Source organism: Aptenodytes forsteri, unplaced genomic scaffold (genome assembly GCF_000699145.1).
Source record: "Aptenodytes forsteri isolate BGI_AS27 unplaced genomic scaffold, ASM69914v1 Scaffold253, whole genome shotgun sequence".
NCBI lineage: Eukaryota > Metazoa > Chordata > Aves > Sphenisciformes > Spheniscidae > Aptenodytes > Aptenodytes forsteri.
The window spans coordinates 66,322-88,912 of NW_008794413.1; the positions used below are offsets into that span (position 1 = coordinate 66,322).

The window sequence follows — 22,591 nt, forward strand, 5'->3', positions numbered from 1 at the left end:
GGCGAGATCTCTGTGAAGAAGATGATTCCTAGCAGGCTGAAAGGCGGGCTTTGGGCTGGAAGATTTAGATAACTTCTGTAAATGGCTGCTGTACACCTGCAGAGGAGAATACTGGCCATGGTAATACTGCTTTTGAAACCAGTTTTGCCTTCTGTGCCAGTTAGTCTTTCTGGAGTTCAGCTCTTAATCAGAGAGCGGCTTCTGTTGGTGTTTGCATCATAGGTTTGCGACAATATCAGTGTACCAAGAGGTCCAAGGTCTTTTAACTCTACGGTTGACAGCTGAGCTGGTGCGGTCTCTTCATTAGTGGTTTGTGATCTTTGCAGAGAACTGGTGCGTTGTATGCAGTGATCTTTGCGATGAAGTGTTTGCTGTGCCAGCTTTGTAATACAGGCATGCAGTTAGTGCCTTCTCCATATAATGCTGGTAGGTATCTCTGGTGGGGAAGACCTGATTGCTTGGATTGTAGTGGCTGATTATCTCTTTGGTGCCCCTGATTTGGGACACTTGTCACTTTGAACAGCAAAAGTGTTAGTTTGTAGTAGGGATAGAGGAGGTGGCAGAGGGCAAGGACCTTGAAACGGTAGGGCAAGGGTGCCTTGAAAAGGATGTGATTAATCTAGGAACAAATTATCAAATACAAACAAATACTTTATTTAGAAATGTGTGTTTTTTATAAGATATGAAATGAAAGTAGCTTGGAAGGGTAAAAGTGGCTAACAGATCATGAGTAAAATCCTATGAATATTGTTCCTTTCATTGTGGACTCCTGAGTGCTTTGACCCCACAGGAGTTAGATGAATAACGTGTTTACTGTAAAATTACATTGTTTGGGGAAGAAAAAAAATGTCTTATTCTTAGTTTGCAAAAAAACCCCAGTCATTTCTGAAATGTGGAGCAGGCTCTCAAACAGGATCTGGAAGCTGTGACAGACTGGTTAAGCTTTGACTCGCGAGTTAATGGTGTGTACTAAAGAGCATCATGAAATGGTTCTTGGTCATCAGCCGGCAGTTGCTTGCAGCAAGCTGCGTTTAGCTGGTACCTGTGATGAAATGGCAGCAGTTTCAGTCCTGCCTGAAAGAGGAAGTCGTGGTGCTGCCGGGGCTCGACAGGAAACTAGTGCAGGATGTGTAGACAGATTTGACAGCTCGGTTTCCTTTGGCTAGGAGAATGTACATGTTTTAACCTGAAAACAGACTTCAGTAGCAAGCTTGAAGGCTTGTGGTTTCTGCATCAAATTGCTTGTATGGCAAGAGTGAAGGCAAGATCGTGCAGATTCTTACCTCTTGGTTTAGGAGGGAGCACTGATTGTGTACAAAGACCCACAAAATTTCACTTAATTCTTCACAGTCAGTAGTTCATATTGCTGCTGGAATATATTGCAACTATTCCGCGTTACAGGCAGTTTTTAAAACTAAGGAGCTCCCATAGTAACACCACATTTCATGTGCTTGCCATTTAAAATGGGAAAATTAGGCTTGCACAAGAGGGGTTGTAGCCCTCGGTGTCAGGGTGCATTTGGGACAGCATTTCTTGTAACTTGTGCTTAGTAGAGGGGAACCTGCCATAGGTACTGTGGATTTCTTCAGCCTTTCGTGATCTGTCAGTGTCTTCTGGTGTGTGTACAGGCCTGTGTGGAGAAAGGAAAATTTGAAATTTCACACTTTGCACTGGGAAGGCTTTCCTACAACGTCCCACTGCAGACTTCATTTAACTGTTCATTGCAACACTTGCATCTCTTAAGTAACCACTTTTTGGGATTAATCCTAAATGCAGATCAGCTGTCTTTCATAAAAATGTAGCTGAGCTTTAAAGCAAAATTCTGTAAAATGGGCCTGTTGAGTCTGGAATAGGACCATCTGATGAATTTGACAAAGTTTACAAGGCTTTGTAATCCACAGTTTCCAGGATGCTAGATCCTAGTTTTCCAGGATACTGTTGAGTTCTGTGAAATCCTGCTGGTGTGGTCATGTGCTGAACAGGTTAAAATCCAACAAATACTAGAAGTATGATCAGTTCACATGTACTTTACTGAAGCATTTAAGTTTTTGATTACAGTACAGAGAGGTTTGAGAAATTAAATCAATTCAGCATTGTGGGTTTTTTTTAAGACGTCTTTAGATCTTGTTGAACGGAACTAAGCCATATTGACTTGCATTACGTTCCCAGTCGATCAGCTCTCCTCTCTGGGCTTGGCCAGATGGCTCATGATTACATGGCTGAAAATCCACTCACTGTGCTCAAACTGGGATGACTTCAGCGCTTTCCAGTCTGTTTCAATACCCTCAGATATTTAAAACTACTTGGAGTGTTTTCTAGTCCTGCTGGGTGTTGTATATGTAGACTTCCTTTTATTAGGCTACTTTGGAAGGGGAACAAACCCAAACCCCTTGTAACTTTTTTCTCCCTCCCTTGGTGTTGCAGTCTGGGGATGAGTTATCCTCTAGTCATATCTCATATTGGACTAAATTACTTCTAAACCACAAGTCAATGATGTATGTGTCTGAAGTTTTTCCTATGGAAGAATAGGTCCCAGGATAGTGCATCTAAGCTCCCTAAAAATGAGCTTGTTTTCAGCTGTGTTCTGTGGAACTCTTAGAAGTGGAAAACAAAGTAGCTCATCCAGCTAATCTAGAAAGCCTATTAATCCCAGTAAAATAATTTATTCAACAACTCCACTTTCCCAGTGGTAAGGGTTTGGAGGCCTATGCTTAAGACTCTAAATCTGTTTAAAATTTAGGCTATCTTATTTCAGTATTTAAAGAGAAATTTATATATCCATTAAAAAAAAAAAGGGTGAGGGGGTCCGTTTACCTAAAGATGTGCTCAAATGCATTTCGGTCCTTTAAAGATGTAATCCTGAAGTGTCTAATGGGGTGGGAGTGGGAGGGCAATTAAACAACTGGGTGAGAGAAGTGGTAGTCGCTTGGTACATAGAGAACTTCTAGTGGGCCAGTTCAATGTTTTTCATGGTAAATTTTGTTAATTTCTTCCTTTAGAAAGAAAAAACAAAACAAAAACAACCCCCCTCAGGCTTTTCCAGGTCCCTGCTGTGTGGTTCAGGTTCTGCTTTGTGCTCCAGAATGAGGCCTCAGGTTATTTGCACTCTATTTTGTTCCCACTGCCAGAAAGCTTAAAGGATTGGGTCACCTGGTAGGAAAAGGTGGTGTGTGGTTTGAGTTCAGAGCCTTTGCCTCACACCCAGTGTAGGGTGGTACATGTTTGAATCGGTGATGTGGACCATCAGGAGTGAATTTGAGGTGCAGGGTGAGAGTAAGCAGTGCTTTTATGGGAAATACTCTTAATTTGAACTGCTGGTGTTCTCTACTGTACGAGAGTAATTATGTAGGTAAAGTTGATTGTTCACTGCAAGAGTCAATTGACTGTTGCAGGAATAATGCAGTCTGCGTGCAAGGTGTGTGTGTGTGCAGCTTGTGCTTTGTCTTAGCTGCAGTCTTTGACCTGAGCCCATACGGGAGTACAGCAGCTTCTCTCCCAGAGCCGGTGTAGGGACCTGGCTGTGTCTAAGGACAGGAGAGAAGTGGAGGTTTGCAGTACACTCATGGGATCTGATGTGCTTTCTGATACTGTGGTTTCATTTTGTTGCTTGCTTGATGCTCTCTGGAGTAGACAGTTTTAAAGAGTAACACTAAACATGTCCTTTTTTTTTTCTTTTTTACAAAGGCATATGTGAGCTTTTCTTCTATGAGTGCATATACGGAATTTTAAGATTTATAGTTAATCATGGATTGGTATGTTGCAGTGAGCATAGGAGGTGCTTCAGAGTCTGGATTTCTTCCTCTAGTGTGTTTTCCGGGTTCTGGAAAGGCTGTCTTGAAGCAGATGTGTAACCTGCAAATTATGGGTAAACAAGGAAATACAAATAATTGGGGCAAGAGGGTAGAAGAGGAGGTAGAGCAGGAAGGGAGGGGAGGAATACAGAAAGGAGGAGGAGGTGTCTGCCAGGGGGAGGGCAGGGTGGAAAGTGAGATTAGGTTTCTCTAAAGGGGTGGCTGCACAGTGCTGTTAAACTGGAGGTGGATGTGCTCATCCTTTTGTGATAGCACTTGGGGTGAGCAAAGACAGCTGGAGCAGAGATTTCCTGAGTCTGGGTGGGCAGTGTAATGAATTCTAGTTGAAATTGAAAAAGCGTACAAGAAGTGCCTGGGAAACCCAGTGTGGAGTGTTGTTTTGTACTTCATTTATTAACTCTGAAAGGAATTCACGAAGGCTGCTACCTGTGCTGTGCAGGAGCACAGCTGAATGGCTGTGTTTGGGTAAATCCCAAAACAAAAGGCAGATGATGGTGCCTTATTGCATGGATAAGGCTGGTAAGCTAGTGAGGCATGCTGGTAACTTAGGCTGGTTTTAGGTGGAGTGTGCTTGAGTTGGTTAGCTAGGCCTGATACCTGTTTTGATGTGTTTTCCTTTTAAAATCTACTTAACAAGTGACTCATCCCTTTCCACCTTTGTTTTGAGCATGAAGCCTTTCTTAATTTGGGACTGAGCTGCTCTGTTCCGTTGCCTGCTTTCTTTCTGGTGACTTTTTTTTTTATTCTGAAATGTGACTTTTTCTCTGTGATCAGTGCCACCAGTGTGGCAAGGCAGAACTATGTGAGCACCTTAGCAGCTGAGGCAATATTGACTAATATGACTTAGATATAAACATCAGCATACTGCTGATGGTCCTGTGTGAAACTGAGGTCTGCTGCGTAAATCAACAGATTCTATTATTTTGATATTGAAATACGGCACCAAGTAGAGGACTGGTGATAACACCTGATGCCTACGCAAATCCTTTGTCTCTGTGTATGTTGAATAGAAGATGTATAGATAGCAGTGTTATTAGTGCGTGGTGTACCAGATGCTGGCTGATGTCCTGCTCTGAGAGAGTCTTTGCTGCCATTTCCTAAAACTGACTGCTTGTGGATCTCTCCGTGGCTTGTGGGAATGGTGGTGATTAGTATTCCCCTACAAGTACTGTTTTTAGGATCTTTTGAGGATGTTTATTATCAAGGTAGCTGGCTCTGTCTAAATCTTTGAGCATCCTGCAGCACCTGAAGAAAAGCTAGTGGTATAAGGTTGGTTTTGAGTCGCTAGCAATTACCTTTCCTTGCAAGCGTGACGATGTGATGTGCAGTATTAAATCATGTTGCTAGCTGTGACCAGAGTGCTCAAAAACCTGGAATTGCATTGTATTTCTTCCAGATCATTCTGAGAAGTGAAATCCCCAGGAGGTGCCCAAATGCATAGTTCAGTAGGGATCGACTCAATTTTTTTAATGCAGTTACCCAGAACTGAGAGCCATGCAACATCCTTGCTAGGCTAAAGCATTGCCACCATTCTGAGGGTAAATCTGCTGCAATGGATGCCTCTTGTCCTCTCTCCCCACACCCTGGCGGGGGTAACTCAGTTTGCAAGTCTTTGCTGCTGTAAATAAAAGTACTTCCAATAATATGGAAGTGTTGAAAGTCAGTGGGAGCTTTGCCACTAGGCTTGCTGGGGTCAGGATTTCACACCTGTATGGGAATGAATGGCCAGAGGCCTGGTACTTTTCTAATTAAAGTAATATATTAATGAAGGGCAGCTGTGTCTGGCACTGGAGGTTGCTAACTGGTGTTTGGAGGCATTATTGATGGCAAAGACTGATTTAGTTCATGTGCTAAAGTCTGTGCTGGGTCAGTGTTGAAGTAGCTGGGTGCATCATGATTTTGTAATGTCTGGAGAGTAATATGATTCCTTGGAAATCGGATGCCCTGCTGAGCTTCTCAGTTCTGTTAGTCACTTCAAAGCGGGGATAAGGTACATGTTAAGTAGCAACTGTAACCAAAAGATTGTAGAACTGTACTTAGGCTTAGACAAAAAAAATAACAACAAAAAAGGCAGGGGGAGGAGGAATTAATCATGTTTACTTCTGTCTGTACATGCTTATTTTTATCCCATAAACTTGTTTCAAAGCTCATACTGCTGTGTTTTGTGCTGAGCTTTCTCTACTGAAGTGTTCTCCAGAGGGAAGATCTCTTGGGAGGCATGTATGTTGCTTAGCAGCTATCAAGACCCGAGCTTACACTTTCAGCTTTCAGTGCATTTAAGGCTGGATGCTTCCATACATGAAAAACAGTCTGGAAAAGCCTAAAGACCTTTTGCCCACCTCTAGGTAACTAGGCAAAAATTGCACTGTATATTAGAGTGACTGATCTTACCTACTTCTTCTTCCCAGTGTAAAAAAGCAACTGTGCCAAACAGTCTTAGCTGGTGTTTAGCAATTGTGTGCAGTGGGAGGGGTCTAGCTGTAGGGAGAAGGTATTTGCATTTATGAAAATGAGCAGCTTCCTATCTTGTGTGTATGATGGAGAGAACGGATCTACTAACTCATCTAGGAATGTCTCGTTTTCAGATCCCATATGTGCTGTTAGTGGTTTGGGCTCCAGTCAAAGCTCATCAATGATGTACTGCTATCTAGTGAGAATGAGAAACATCTGAATATGTGTATCTCCTTTTTTTTTTCTTCTAGGTTCTCACTGGAGTTGATATTCTAGTAGACTTCAGCTATGCAGACGATCAAGTGTGTAGTCGTGGGTGATGGTGCTGTTGGTAAAACCTGTCTCTTAATTTCTTACACAACAAATAAATTCCCATCGGAATATGTACCAACGGTAAGTGTGAGAATGGCTCCAGTTGTTCTTTGGGCATGGTGGGGTAGAGCAGCATGAGTTTCCTTCCTAACTAACCTTTGTGGCATGCACGCCTTAATACTTGTTCTTAGAGCCTGCTTTCCTGTTGGAGACTAACTAAGATGTCGTGGAAAAGTAATGATCAGAGTGTTTGGTATGCTGCTGCTACCTATCTTTCGTGTTACCTGGTAGTACTGGGATGCCTTTCCTGTATCGGGTCAGTTCTGTTTGTTGATGGCCACCAGCTGGATTCTGTGAACAAGATTATTTGTGGTTGTTAGCACTGCTAAGTGGAGAGCAAGCAGCAGGAACACTTGCTCTCTCAATTCTTGCTACATCTTTGTTTTTAGGGAAAGTAGTAGTTTATGTTGCTAGAATGGTCAGTGACTACAATTAACATTTTCGTGTTAAACATGGTTTAGTGGGTGGTGGTGTTGGGTCGATGGTTGGACTCGATGATCTTAGAGGTCTTTTCCAACCTCAATGATTCTATGATTCTCATGCTCATTTTTGCTTTGCAACTCTGAAAGATCCAGAGGTTGTGCAGTGAACTATGGAGTGTGGCTAGCTATTTCTCACACGCTTAGCTGAAGTCATGTTTGGATCTAGACTGCCCGGTCTCATTCATTTGTACTTCCAAACACTTGCCAACTTTGTGTGTAGTCCTTGACTATTTCTAAGTAACCTTTTTGAATCTTACAGGCTCAGTTTTCTGAGATACCGAGTCCCTTGGCTTACCTAAAGATTAAGTTGGGAGCAGTTTGCTGACTGCCTGCAAGGCACATGTGCATTATCTTTCTAATAGAAAAGTGCTTTTCTTGTTAATATTGCATATGCAAGATCAGCTTGCTGACACTGAGGTGGTTCAGTTTTTTACTGAGATTGGTGCAAGAGACTTTGACATCTGGATGCTCTTTTTACTAGTTATCTCTGTTACGGACCTGAAAAGGTCATCTTATACACAAACTGAAGAGTTTATCCAGGTACCTCAAATAAATTTGAATCTGGAAATGCATTGCAAAGAGGTCGAATCCCTGTCGGTGAAAGGATCAGTGATCTTTTCAGTTATTATGAAGCAACTTAACAGATAGCTCCTCTGAGATGCCGGGTAGCTCCTGCCCGATAGCTCTTTCAGAATAGCTACTTCTTTAAAAATGTCCTCTCTTTGTGGAAAAGAAGTTGCAGTGAACTTCACTGCCTCTTTCTGAGGTATTAGCTTTGTACACTATCCAAAGATCTTCAACATTTGAGGTGTTAGGAATATTCAAACTTCCACAGAATGAAATGTTTGTGCTTAGTTGTAGATCTGGAACTAAAGATGAAAGGACTCCCAAACACGAGAGTATTCAGGTTGGATGCGGTGACTACTGTTACAAACCTGAGGGTTGTGCTGTAGGCATGGAGACCCAAGTTCAGCCCCTCTCATGGAGATCCTCTCATTATGGACTGGTAGAGAAGTGTGTTTGAAACTGCGTTTTGCCATTTTCAAGTTTTTGAGAGTGGTGCCAAGTATCCTGGTGTGATGTGTCTAGGACAACCACATCCTGCGCTGAACCTGTGGAAGTCTGCTTGCCCTATTTAAGCTATTCTTTATGGTCAAGACAAAATGAAAGTGGTCAGTGAGTTCAGGCAGTGAGCGTTTCTATACTTAGCCTTAGTGAAGTGACCCTTAATTATGTTGAAAAATGTTAGTCTTAATGTCTATTTTGAAACCTTGTGAGTTTGTCTGCTGTCCTGCAGATGGTAGTACTGTCTATAAATCCCTGCTAACAAGCAATATGGAAAAGCTACTCAAAGAAACAAAGTTACTTGCCAGTAAAGTGTGTTCAAGGTGTGCTAAGGCTTATTTATAGTGCCTTTTAAAACTGTCCCATGTTTCCGGAATAGTATTTACCTCTCAACTTCATGGCTTGAGGAACTTGCTATTCTGGGGATATCACAGGCCTATTCCTAATTCTGTGTATGGCCCAGAGGTATATTTCAAACTCTGGAAACTGGTAAGTAACCTCTGATATTCTGGCTAATGCTTCTAGTAATAAACAAGCAAAGAAATACAGCATTGCTCCCAAAATGAAAGCAAGCTGTCTGAGAGTCGACAAGCCTTAATATCCCCAGAATGTTTGTGGCTGAATAAGGACCCTAGGGTAAAGTGGGCAGGACTCAAATTGCTTAACAAAAATATTTAAGCAGGAAAGGAACCTGGAGATAAATTTCTGATTTTGAGGACCTGGTAAATACTGGTGGTAGCTCAAGGTGAGCGTACCAGCAAACACTGGGAATCCAGCTGCAGCAGATACTGCGAAGTCTGTCTTGAGAGGAAGGTGGCATCCTTCTTCCTTGAGTGTGTCCAGTGGTACAGGGCACAAAGCAGTTAGTAGAAGGTAGGGGTGCTTTATCAAATCAGTAACAGTCTGGCTTCAAACTGAGCTCCTCTGTGTGGGCACGGGAGTGGCTGGTGTAAACTGCCTGTGCTGTTGCCCTGTGTAGCTGTACCATAATCAGAGTAGTGGTCTGCAGCAGTGTGGCCAAAACATCGATGGAGAATGCCCCAGTTCGGACTGATAGATTAGTTTCTTTCACTTGGCTCTGTGTTTTCCAGCTCGCTCTGTTTTTTTGAGGATATTTCTCGGTGGGAGCTGGGTTTCATACTGGTACTGCACATGGTTTGTCACCTGCATGTTTTTGATGTCATTGTCATTCTCAGAAAAGGCAGCGAGGGGCATGTCCCTGGAAAGGCACTGGCAATATTTGGGTAGTGGCAGATCAGGTGCCAGTCCTGTAACACGAATGCTCATGCACCTGCTGTAATGGGCTGTCTGGCACTGGCAGGAATTGAAACTTCTTGTTGGGCTAATTGTTGCTCTGGTTTTTAGCCTGTTTGGCACAACTGAGGATGAAGTTGTCTGTGGATTGTGCTATGAGACTGTAGTTGCCAGGTTTGTCTGAAGGCTAGCCTTGTAATCCTGGCTTCCTTAGGGCTGAACCCCAGACCTTTTCAATAGTGGCTGTACAAAAAAAAAAAATCAAAAAAATCCCATTTTGCAGGTAGGGAGCTTAAAAACCAAACCAAACAAAAAAAATGTGAGGGGAAAATGCATGCTAATCCTCCTAAAGGCCAGCTACAAGTAGTATTACCGACTTGCTGTTCACTGGGCAAAAATGGGGGGATGTCTTTAGGGGATTAAGCTGCTGACCATCTTCTGACATCTGAAAGAGCAAATGCTCTGACCTTCAACGTGGAGCATTCCAGTTTCTTGTTCTGTACCTAGCAATAGATGAGTTCTCATCCTGACCTGTCCTTTAGAGTCTTGAAGTTGTAGTCACTGCATATTGATATGCCCTGTGAAATGCTTTCCACCCTTCTCCAGCCTGAAGCTGGACACTTTTTGGGGTGTTCAGTAAGGCAAACTCAGTGCAATGTGTAAAGGATTGGGCTGCAGGTAATGGAGATGAGTGTTGAAATCTCTTGTACTACTTTAAAAATCTTGAATGCTAATCCAAAATAGTATGAGAGGTGGACTTCTGCTTCTAACTGATGTTCCTGGGGTTATGCAGCATGCTGTGGCCATAGCTGCTTTCTCAGATGCTGTGAGTTGTGACAAGTTGAATTAGTGTGGTGTCAGGTATTACTTTAACCAGGACAGTTAGGTGGAAAGGAGACAGATCTGAACTCTTGAAAGTTCAGCTTTGAAGTGCTGTCTCGCTGGTCTTATCTGAGTTTTCAGTGGGATTTTCTCAAGGACCTAAGCTCTTACTAAAGCCCTGTTAATAGATGCATGTGACCGCTTATTTCTCCATGTCCCTCCCTCCTCACTTCCATGAAAAGCTTTTGAGATGACCACTAGCCTCTTTAATGTTGTGGTTTACTTTAGCTGTGGGAGCTGCTCAGACTTCAGTTTTGTGTGGAAGCAGAGCTTCCCTGTCCTTGTTCAGAGATCTCAACCGTCTCTGAGTAACCTTGCAGCACAGTATGCGGGGACGGGTTTTTTTTTTTTACAGTGGGAAGGATTTTTTGCCAAAAGTACTTTCTGAAATACTGTCTCTTGTGGTCCTGAAGATAAAATGGTTATTGAAATTAAAGATACTGACCTCTGACAGTATACTTCTTAATGCTGAGTATGTGGGTGTTGAAGGAGAAGGCTTTGGGTATGTCTTCTTGCTCAGTTGTGTTGTAAACAAGTTACTGGGGGAAGCATTTTTGGTAGTGTTAGCTTTTGTTCCGTGTAGTGGGTCTGCCCTTGAGGACAGGACTATTGTGCCAGATGCTATACAGAGACAATATAATTTGGTCTTCTGGAGCTAGATTCTCCATTTAGATTGAGGGTGAATTTGACACAGACTGATTTTGACCAACTATATTGCTTCCTCCAAAGATGGAGGATAAATTCCTGTTGAAAAGACGGGCTCTGTATTGAATTCCCTAGATCTTCAGAAAGATGAACTTCAGAGGACTCCAGTCCTGTGAGAAGCCCCATAGCTCTGTGCCTTGAAGGGCAGGGCTGAAGTTTCAGTTCTGTCTTTGTGGGGAGGTGTTTATTGTATCAGACCAAGTGTGAAGGTTAAAATTTCTGTGGCAATGTGGGAAACCTTTTTGTAATTACAGGCAGGAGCTGTTGCAGGTGTCTTGCTCAGTGGTTTTTACCCTGTTACATGCAGTGGTGTACCTAGTGTGTCTGTGCTTTAGATACCTCATGGAAACAGCTCTTGCATCCCTATTCCAAATTGAATTGTCCTGTTAACAGCCTTAGTGGTAATAGCATTGCAAGCCTAATGGCTTCTGCTGTCCTGTGCAGGTGACTCCTGTACACATCGGAGGTGGTCTGGCAAGGTGAGTAGGACGATGGTTTGAAAGATGGCTTATTCACATCCTCTTAAATGTTTCTCTTTTCTTACCAGGTTTTTGATAACTATGCTGTAACAGTGATGATTGGAGGAGAGCCTTACACCCTAGGCCTCTTTGATACTGCAGGTGAGAAATCAAGTGTCATTGTAACTGCCCAAGATTTAGTTGAGGTGATGTTGAACACAGACATACAGTTGGTTCTTTTTTTAATGAAAGGGAAAAATCTTTCTTGATTCTTCTTTCCTGACCTTTGGGGAGTTGCTAAATTGAGTTTATTTAAAAACAAAACAAAACCAAACCCCCAAAAAAACTGAAACCAAAACAAGAAAACCTTCCACTTCTTTTAGAGCTGTTTTATTTTGTGACACCAGATGACAATTTTCAACCTTTCACCTCTAATCTAGGGGATACCTGAAGGATAAGGGGTTTCTATGTTTTTAAATAAAATGAAAGGAGAAAATTGTGTTGAGTAAAATATGTGGATTATATGTGGTTTTTGTTTAGTAAATAGCCTGTTTTTCTGACCAGATGTCAAGACAGAATGACTAACATTAGAACATCTTAGATGTGCATGTGGCATGTCTCTGTTCTTAACATGGATGAAATCAGGATGTTGTGTGGAGTTTCATAAGCCCTCTCACTGTGTGCTTTTCTAAAATTGAAAATAAATCTGCTGGCTTCTTTGTTTATGGTTATTAGACTGTATCTCAGTTTCTGGCTGGAGAAATGTACAATGATTAAACAGCTACACACATTGCTTTGTACATGTGAAAATTTAGCAAGAAAGGGTAGAAACTGGTTCAACTGCTAGTTACCCAGGCCCCAACCTGTAATAATATCAAAGTGGTATGGCAGCATCTGGTATTGTAAACTCTTCTTCAAGAGAGTCCTTCCAGAGAGCTTAGTTGATAAGCTGTTACCTAAAATTGTCTTGATAGAACTTAATCTGACTGTTTCCAGCTGTATTCTTACAGATGGTTCGTTAGTGTCTTATTTGATTAATGAAATGATCTTAGCTTCCAATTAAACACTATAACTTCAATTAGCTCTTCACATTCTTCTCCCAAATGTAATTTGTTTGTTAGTTATTGCAGACTCCCTAGTTCATGGATAAGGAGTTGTTTAGAGGAGAGAGGCTCCTTCCTGGCACACATTGTGTAGGCTGCTGTAGGGACCAGTACTTCAATGGCTCTCAACTATAGCATTCTGGTACCTGCACGGGTAAAAGCTGTGTTAGGTCCTTCTCTGCCTGTTTTCCTGCTGAGGTCCTCTGGGTTCAGGCCTCTGGAAACTGGTGCGTGTGTAGATATGCATATCCGTGTACCGTCTATCAACATGAGTGCAGTAACCCATCTAGTAATTCTGAAAACTTACCAAGTGGCTTTAGACTCTACGCACTTGTGAACAGAAGGGCTTTCCTTTCGGAGCTGGGCTTCTGAAGTGGGAGGCTTTTGTTCTTTAAAGGTCACCTGCTTTTTGCTAAATAGTAGCCAGCACAAGTTACAGAACTTAACAATGGGAAAAAACCCTATTACTAGCTGTCAAATTTATTAAAAAAAAAAGTCTTTGTTTTGAACTTGTGCTATGAAGACAAAGCTTTTTGGAGTAGTCTGTTAATCGCAACAAGATATTTTGATCAGTGCTTAGCTCCTCTGTGTCCAGCCAAGCGTGATAGCTGTAACAAGCTGTTCAGACCTCTGTCTTCAAACTGTAGATCTTCCTCTACTGAGATGTCCCAGGTGTTGAGTCATCTCCTTCAAGATCTCAAAGGTCTTTGTCCTGTATGATAGGTGAGAGAACATCAGCTGAAATCAGGCATTTTGAACAAGTGTTTCTGATTTGATTGCCAGCAAGTAGCAGCTCCTTTAGTGCCAGGTGTGTTTTCTGAAAGCAAAGTGCTATTGAATTGAGCAGGAGGAAGTTTAAGAATGAGCTCGGGCAGAGTCAGGCTGGTGGGTCAGTGCTAGTGGTGCCCTGCAGGGACTGCATGCTCTCTTACGGACCCAAAGGGAAGAGCCTGGCTTCTTCTGAAGCACAGCCTGCACTGGGACTTTGGTGCGTTTTTAGGGGAGTGCTGCTGGACGGCCTGAACACTCACCTGTAATAGCAGCATTCTCCTCTCACTGCTTGGAGGACACTTCACTAAGTGTTCGCAAGCATAAGTCAGAGAACGTTCTAGTGAACAAAACTGCTTTTTTTTCTTTTTCTCCAAACTGCAGGGTTTTTGCAGGGTAATGAAATTTGATGGCATGATACTTTCATTGAATGGACTAGATGCAGAAGACCTCATCTATAACCAGATCCATGTTCTGCAACTTTTCATTGTAATTGAGAAGTGTTATGCAGTCTGAGGGTGTTTGATGTAAAAATTTATTAGAGTGTACTCCTATCAGACTTCCCAGCTCTCCCGTGACTTTAAGCAGCTTGTTGTTACATAGCAACTGAATGAATTCTGTATTTGAAAACTAGGATCTTCGAATGTTTGGGTTCAGGGCTTAAGAGTTAGGATTAAACACAATAATGCTATTGTGCTGGAATATGCATTCTAACCACCTGTAAAGGGCAGAATTTCAATGTCTGGGTCTAATACTGTGTTAATTTTCTCCTCTTCTAGGTCAGGAAGACTATGATAGATTACGACCCCTCAGCTATCCACAGACAGATGTATTTCTGGTCTGTTTTTCAGTGGTGTCTCCTTCTTCATTTGAAAATGTGAAAGAAAAGGTTGGTCGAACTCTGCCTAAAAAGGGAGCTGCTGTAGTGATTTCGGAAACATGGGGAGTTATCTTAGGTGGTTAGTAACAAATGTTGTGTCTTCTCTGTCTTTAGTGGGTACCTGAAATTACTCACCACTGTCCAAAGACTCCTTTCCTGCTTGTTGGGACCCAAATTGATCTAAGAGATGATCCCTCAACAATTGAGAAACTTGCCAAGAACAAGCAGAAGCCCATAACTCCAGAGACGGCTGAAAAACTGGCCCGGGACCTGAAGGCTGTCAAATACGTGGAATGCTCTGCGCTTACGCAGGTGAGGGTTGGTCTTTGACCATTTTTGCTTGCTTGTATTCCATGCTTTTTTCAGTTACGGGGAAAACCAGCTCAATGTGGATGTGTAAGGGTATGAGCTCTGTTTCTGCTGGGGACACAGTAGCTTTCTCTTTGCCCTGTTGTTCTAAGGCACAGGGAGTTGGCAGTTGTGATAGTGTAGACGGGTGATGGAGGAAGATGTGCTCGCTGTGTTTGCTTTTGTGTTGGAGGAAAATGGCTATTGAAAACTTAGAAGGTGTGTTATGGACAATAAGTGGGTTAGGACGCAGAATACAGCTGCGTCCTAACAATACTACTGAAGAGAGCAAGCAAAGAAAAAACCTCTTGGAAAAGTCAGTTCTGGTGCTTCTAAGACTAGAAGCCTTCATACTTGTGAGAGCTGCTTTCTCTTCCTGTGCAGTTGGTGGTGAGCTATGTTTCCTGTGTCCGCCTTAAGATGGAAGTTCTGTTGAAACAAAATAACGATGAAATAGTTCTTAAGACATAAATGACATGATGTTGTGTGAATCAACTTGTGAACATGAGTCTAAATTCAACTAAAATAGCTGATTTGAGGCCAGGAAACCTGATTATCCTTTCCCTTTAAGTTAGGAATACTAGGGTGGGGTGGATAGGAGCCCTCGGCTGGCTAGCTGGCGTGTTGCCTTGACTTTGGATGCTCTGGGAACTTAATCTTGTGTGCTTACTCTTGCAGAATTGACTACAACTCTTTAACAATTTCCTTAATGCTACTGTGTAAAGAATTTGTCCCTACCTGATGTGCATGGAACTAGGGGTGCACAGTATCAAGTCCCTCACTCTTTTCAGTTTTATTGTGCATTCACCTCTGGTATCTTGAGCACAAAGCTTTATTGCTAAACTTCATGAAGCCTGAAGTTCTGCTTATCTTGCACCTTTTGCCCAGATTGCATGTTGACTCTTCCATTTGGGATCCTGAGGCACTCTTTTTTTTTTTTTTGTAACAAAGCTTTGCCTGAGTGTTTGCTGAGAAGGAGGAGGCTTTTGATGGAATTGTGCAGGACACGGGCACTGGAGGTGTTGTGGCGAGGGACACTGCAGCTCATCCTGGGAATCCCTGATCAAAAGGTGGTCTTGGCTGTGCTTCCTTACTGCCCACATGCAAGCTGAGGGTTTTGTGCTTGAGCTGTAATTCTTAGATCTGTTCAGTCCTGAAATACCATTTTAGACGGTGTCTGGCACATCCTGAATGCTGCTGCTAACTAGGCTGTAGATCCTGATAGTTGGATAAATACATACCAGGACTTTTTGTCCTCTATTGCTCACTGAGACCCTTTCCTCTGTAGCTTTAAACTTGCCTTGTTTAGTCTGCTCAAATTGCGTGGAAGCACTTAGAATTACTAGAGTAAGCATTGATATGATTAAAAATTTCAGTGTTTATCCATTCTTTTTATTTCCAGATAGACTAAACTGTATCTGTTGCAGAGAACAGCTTTATGCACTTGGAAGCTCACCTTTAACTTCTTCCAGAGCACTAGTGCTTGTATATCCATTGATGGTTTTAGGAATTAAGAGTAACCTGGGAGGAAGGTTCAGAAGCCTTCTTACCTGGAAGACTAGCTGGTTTGCATCTGCTCTATTCTTCTTCCTTCATTTGTTGTTGACTCCCCTCACAAAACACCGTTTTCCTCAGTCTGTCAGTAATAGCTGCCAAACAGAAATGTACATTATCTGTGAAGCGTTGTTTGAAGTTCCCGGCAGTGATCTAGCTGTCAGCTTGCTAAACACAGAAGTGGCTGGCTTTCCTAGCCAGGAGGGTTGTTTTCCTACCTGCAAGGCAATGTTGTAGTAGCTGGTTTCAACTAAAGCTTAGACTCAGCTGGGTAGTTCAATCTCTCTTTACCTTGGCTTCCATCTACGCAGTTCACTTCAGCAGTCTTGGGTGTTTTTTTCCTTTGCAACTAATTTACAAATGACTTTGACACCACAGTAGCAATTAATCATAAAATCATGGAGCCAGAGCATGTTTTTTTTCCTGGGAGGAAGAATTTGCTTGTCTGTGTCAAAGAGTCGATGTTCTGAAAGCACTAGGTGAGTCGTAAGAGGCTGAGTTTGAGTCTTTTCTGTAAAGACAGAGTATCTTCTCCCTGAGTTTGGATGACTGCAGTACTGAGGAGTCAGTTCTATCCCCCCTTTCCTCAGGTTGTGGAATCCCTTTTTGTGATGAAGGCACTTTCAATGTCTCTCTTCAACCTTTCTCTACAAAATAGTACCCAATACCACTGTAAAAAGTGGGTAACACTTTGCTATTAGGAAAGGGTGACAGATTACAACTAAAATGATAGTTGCTTCTGTTACTCTTAGGAGTTAAACGTCTGAGCGGACTTTCTGAAGCTCAATGCTAGTACCTAACACAAGGAAGAGCTCTGAATTCAGTTCCTTTTTCCCTTTGATGCTGGGTTGACAGTTTTGACACAGACAGTCAGTCAGATTTGTAAAGTGTCTTAAACTGTCCATGAATGGACGGCTTGATGCTGGGTTGACAGTTTTTACAAATCTGACTGACTGTGTCAAGTGTCTTAAACTGTCCATGAATGGACGGGGTAAAGGGAGCCTGAGCTCAACCTGTTCCCCAGTGCAGCACAGGAGCTACATTACTTTAACCGGAGTATCGAGGCCTGTGTGCCAGTGGTATCAAACACAGCTCCCTTCATGTGGTTACTCTTGTATCATCCACGCTTTTAACCCCAGTTCCACTTTCACAACAATTTTTTCCCTGTCCTGTTTTTTTCTCCTCTTCCCTTATCCCAATTTTTTGCTAGGCCCTTCAAACCAAATCCCGAATTCTGTTCTCTTGAACAAATTAATTTCTCCTGTGTAATAGGAAAACAAAGAGGAGTCCTCCAGTAGGAGAATTAAGGAAGCATGTTTTCTTGACTCTTACCCTGCCTGGGTTCTTAATCTAACAGTACATAACTGAGTTTATACTACAGCCTTATTCTTGCAGAGAAAGAAAATTAAATTAGTACTCAGACTTCACATAGGCATTATTTGTTTGAAGTCTCTAGCTCTTTTGTCAGCCTGGGTTGCAACTGATTTCAAAAAAGTTGCTGGGGAGGATGTACAGAATGATTGTACATAATAATTTCCTTAACTTCTGTTCTTTCAAGTATGATCTTGCTTGTAACATGATGGACTTAAATGCTTCCAGATGGAATTGCCTTAGAGATGTCCCATGTATGTGCCTCAGTAAAACAAGATTAAAGACCTTCTAAAAGGGATATATCCAGTCTGACCTGTGAGGGAGAAACCAGTTACATTTGAATGATTTAAAAAAAAAAAAATCTTAATTTTGCAAAGACTACAATTGTTTACAGGAAGTAATTTAAGCTTTTCTGTTTGTTTTTTAGCTGGGATAAAGCAGTTGTTCTGAATTTATGAAGGTTGCACTCATGACAGTAGATTTAGGCGAGTCCAGTTAGCATAAACTGAGCCAGGTTTCACTTCTGGTGTTATGTGTAACTTGGCAGAGTTGTGTGGGAGTGGTAACACACTGAAGTGTTCCTGTTGTCCTTACAGCAAATGCAATGCATGCTTCGTGCTCCAGTGTAATCCCTGCAGACTCCTTGCAGCTCTGTGACTGCTTGTCTGGTGTTGGATCTCAGTTATTCCAATCCTAACACCGTTTCTGTCTTCCCGTGACTTGAGTGGTTATACTTGCTTTGGTAACTAAACTGAATAACTGAAAGGCACCATTTCCATGCTGGTGCTCAATGTCAAAATAGCAGCATTGGTAAGGTATTGCATCGCTTCTTAAAAGACTGATAGCCAATGTCTGAAGATGACGATGGCTTACCAGAAAGGTACTGCTTCGATCCCAGATCAGGTTTTCCCAGCCATCTGGAGATCTTCAGTTATTCAGGGGCTGAATTCACAAAGCAGAGGAGTTGTTTGGAGCCTTTGCTCTGGACTAGCTGCTGCTGGGGTAGTTGGGAGCGGTAAGTCCATGCATCTGAGGTGCTTGCTTATCCACAGCAGGTGACTACAAAAGGTTTACTTGACCTTTTGGATCCCTGTGGTGGGGCAAGCTGCTCTCCACTGTGTTTATTCCCCTGTAAACTCCCTCCATGTAGTTAAGTGGAAACCACCATCTTCTGTGAGGTCCCTCCTGCCCTCGTGTTCTTGCCAGTTGCCACTGTGTTTGTGCCTCTGCCCTTCTGGGTGCTCATTTTGTCTGACTTGGTCTGTCACATGTGCCATCTGTCTCTGACATTGACTTCTGGGTCATCTAAATGAGATTTTCCTCCTGGGATCTACTTTGTTTTTTGCAAAGTAAATCTGTTTACTGCCTCTGTGAATTCAGCCTGGTCTATCCTGAATGCTTTGTATCTGCTTGTTTTTCTCTAATCCTCTAACCTGGCTGCTGTTTTTTCTCCTCCCCTCTGTCTTGTAGAGAGGTCTGAAGAATGTGTTTGATGAGGCTATCCTAGCTGCCCTCGAGCCTCCGGAAACTCAGCCCAAAAGGAAGTGCTGTATATTCTAAACTTTCTCCTTCCCCTCTTGCTGCTGCTTCCTCTGTCCCACTACTGTAGAAACCTGGTTAAAAAACGAATAAAACCACCTTGATTGAAAGCTGTTGTGTCTGCTTACCATCTTAGAGCAACCTCTGTATTAGCTCTTGGACTGAAAATAATACTTAAGATCTTTAGTAAAATGTTGTGACCATGGAACATGAACTGGACTCGCTTAACTCTCTGCTGCTTGGGTTGCCAGATGTGGGTAGCTTTATAATTCAGGCTGTTGGGGAAGGGATCTGGTTACATCATTATTTAAAGAAAGATCAAAAGACTAAGACGTGATGTTTGATCTTCCTGAATCCAACTGGAAGAAGTGATGCGTGTTTTTTCAATTTCTACTTGTGACTCTTGTTAACTGTATTTGCATGATAAAAGTACATGAAATGGTGATCTGCAAGTTACGCTGTAATGTGAAGGGTTTTCTGGTTCTCCTTTGTGCAGTGAGATGTTTTTCTGTTGCTGTTGCTTTGGCTGTCTGTGCTGTAGTGGAGTATTTGTCAGTCCTTGGGGGGAAGGAAATATCAATGTACTTGCTACTGCTTTATGAACTGTTAAAATTCTTGCTTTCACTAACATGATAGACTTCTTCATTTCAATAATAGATCCTTAAAGCCTGTTACTGTAAGATGTAAAGCTGCTTCTTAACTCTCATGCTTCTGGTTTTTATTGTTTTAAGGAGAAAACATCAATTGTAGCTTGTCTTTAAATTTTGAAATTAAAAATTGCAGTTGTTTGTATAAATGACTGATGAAGCTTTATTCTGATTTGCATTTCTGGCTTCAGTTTAACACTTAACGCAATGTACAGTACCTGCTTCGTACTCTTCCCATCTTGACTTCTCTGATACCATGCACAGCTTCTGGGCTCTACCTGGCTGCTTCTAACCGTCGGGTGTTTGGGGCCGGAAGCCTGACCAGAGCGTGTACCGGACGATTTATCGTTGCATGCTTGCCTTGTCTCTTCTCTCCCCTGACACACGGGTGTCTGCACTGCTGTACCCGGTGTGCTCCAGATCGAGCTCTTCCATTTGAATGCAGCACTTTCTGCTTTGTCATTAGCATGTGAAATGTGTTAGTAGCCGACTAATCATAAAAATTGCCTTAAGGAAATGACTTTGGTATGTGTGTTTGCTCCTTGTGAAGTATACTGGTCTGGTCTCAGAGGATTTGCGTTCCTGTTCAGAAAATCAGATGCTGTGTTAAGGAACTGCTAACCACAGCAACGCAGCTTGGACAGAGCCTAGCTGAGCAAAGGAGACTCTGGGAGTTGTAGATGGCAAACCTTGATTCGTCATTAGAGGGGTTTGTCCGCCACTTGGTTTTCTGTGGTTTTGTTTGTGTGAAAACTCAAAAATGAGACTGCCCCTTTCTCTCTTTGCCCCTTTTCAGAAAGGCCTAAAGAATGTATTTGACGAAGCGATATTGGCTGCCCTGGAGCCTCCGGAGCCGAAGAAGACTCGCAGGTGTGTGCTGCTATGAACGTCCCTCCAGAGCCCCTTCTGCAAAGCTGGTGTTTGATGTCATACTAAAAGCAATGTTTAAATCAAACTAAAGATACAAATTTTAAAATTTGTTTTCGCAATAATGACAAATGTCCTGCACTCCCATCTCCCCCACACGATCCCTGTGTGAGATGAGAATGTTAGTGTTTATTCCCCAGTGCCCCCTCAATTCAGTTAAACTAGTTAATTTTGAGTAATTATGTATTATCAGAAAACACTGATCAGTACTAGTTTTTTATTTTGTTTACTGTTCCTAATTTTTTTTTGTTTAAAATCCAGGCATGCTTGTGATGACTTTTTCTGTAACAGACTAATTCTAGGCTGTTTTACTGAAGCCTTGTCCCTTACACCAGTCTGGCGAGACTTGGTTCTGGTTTCAAGAACTTCTAGGGCTGTTCTGCAGCCAGCCAGTAGCCTGGGTGTGAGCAGACTTTAGTGCTAAAGACAAATACAGGAAAGTAAAATGTCCCAAGCTGGTGCTCCTCTAAGGAGGAGTGTAGAAAATGTATCTGCATCTCCTCTGAAGTTGCCTTGTATCTCTCCCCCTGGCTTTCCACTGTGCAGGTCGTAAATTTCTACCCCATCCTCTAAGTTATGAAGCCTTAGGAATAGGAGAATCCTTTTCTCTGGATGCACCATCAGACTTGAAACTAGCTTGCCAGTCTCTTCCTTAATCTTGACATCATAAGCTTTTGTCACGTGATGAAGAAATAACTGCACCTTTTAAAGCATGCCCAACTGATTCAGTTGGCTTTTAACAAATCCATCTTCTGCCAATCCTTAATTGTTAGAGAAATGCTTACAATGACCAGCATATACACTGCTGTTTGGACACTCTGAAAGGACCTGGTGTACTTTAAGATGACTTTTTTGGAGCTGGCCCTGGTGGTGCATCTCTTACTGGATGGCTTGGCATCCTTCAGGGAGGGGTGGAAAGATAGACCTGTGTCAGTAGGAAGGAACTGCAGGGAGGGGTTTCTAGTGTTTAGTGTGGCACCATATAGGGACCAGTTAAGGGAATCCCCTTTTTCTGCATTTTGCTCTTAAGTAACCTTGAATCTGTAAGATGGGCTCCAGCCCGCTGAGGATTGTGCGCAGGGTCTTTATGTAGACTGACTGCAGTGTTGTAGGGATTTTACCAAAAATATATTTTGGCTTGCAAATTCTAAGTTTTTTAAGACTTAGGGAATCTTCTCCATCTTCCAAAATTCCGATTTCTTGTAGACTCATTGAACCAATGCTTTTTCATGTCTAAGTTCTTTGTATATGCATTCTTTTCAGATGTATTAAACATAAAGTATCTTCACAAGCCTGCCTGAGGGTAGTTATTTCCCTTGCCTTTCTCTTGAGTGTGAAGGACTTGTAAATATGACTTTTATCCCTTGCGAGCCCCACTCTCCTCCTTGCAAGTTAGTTTGGGTCTTTCCTTAATGCTTAATCCTGTCAGTTCATGTCTTCCGTCCCTCGTCTCTGCTGCTGGCCTCAGTTCTGTCAAGATTGCTCTGATCTTTGAGGCAGAGTCTTTGCTGTCATACCCAACTCTGAAGGGAGGGCATGGTGGTTCTTAACGAAGGGAATACTCGTTGTTGTGCATGTTCCCAAATATTAAAAGTTGGCTTTTGGGGCTTATTGGGCTCTTGCACCTCTTCTGTCAAGAAGCTAGTCTTTGTGGAAGTTTCCTGTTGTTCTTTGTTCATGGGCAGATAGCAAAAACCCTGAAGGGACAAATGACATCATACCTATTTCCCTCCCAAAAACGCACAGGATTTATTACACCTTTTTGTTAATTCTCCAAAGACATGGCAAAGTCATACACTGATGCATAATTTATATTAATTATTAAAACACATTGCAAAGAGCCTCATTAAAGGTCACTTTTATTTTAAGAAGCTGACTTGTGGGTGCTGTAATCCAAAAGCTTAGTGTAAAAAAAAAAAAAAAAAAAAATGGAGGGGGGGGGGGAATTGTGGGAAAAAAAGGAATTAGTTCAC

At 42.3% G+C, this 22,591-nt stretch overlaps 1 protein-coding gene across 2 annotated transcripts; it reads left to right on the forward strand.

Moving 5' to 3' along the window:
- Positions 1–6,507: 6,507 nt before the first annotated feature.
- Positions 6,508–21,909, forward strand: CDC42 (cell division cycle 42). Of its 2 annotated transcripts, none has more exons than XM_009288977.1 (5): positions 6,508–6,656; positions 11,571–11,643; positions 14,132–14,241; positions 14,347–14,544; positions 20,488–21,909. In XM_009288977.1, exons 1-5 carry the CDS (start codon positions 6,552–6,554, stop codon positions 20,575–20,577), a joined length of 576 nt encoding a protein of 191 aa, XP_009287252.1. In that variant the 5' UTR covers positions 6,508–6,551; the 3' UTR covers positions 20,578–21,909. The 2 variants fall into 2 exon arrangements, with proteins under 2 accessions (XP_009287252.1, XP_009287260.1); XM_009288985.1 differs by lacking the exon at positions 20,488–21,909 and adding an exon at positions 18,976–19,840.
- Positions 21,910–22,591: the final 682 nt, after the last annotated feature.

Coding starts and splice junctions, on each gene's coding strand:
- CDC42 (XM_009288977.1), top strand. CDS start 6,552: ATGCAGACGATCAAGTGTGTAGTCGTGGGTGATGGTGCTGTTGGTAAA. Junction 6,657..11,570: donor CATCGGAATATGTACCAACG/GTAAGTGTGAGA, acceptor TTTTCTTACCAG/GTTTTTGATAACTATGCTGT. Junction 14,545..20,487: donor AATGCTCTGCGCTTACGCAG/GTGAGGGTTGGT, acceptor GCCCCTTTTCAG/AAAGGCCTAAAGAATGTATT.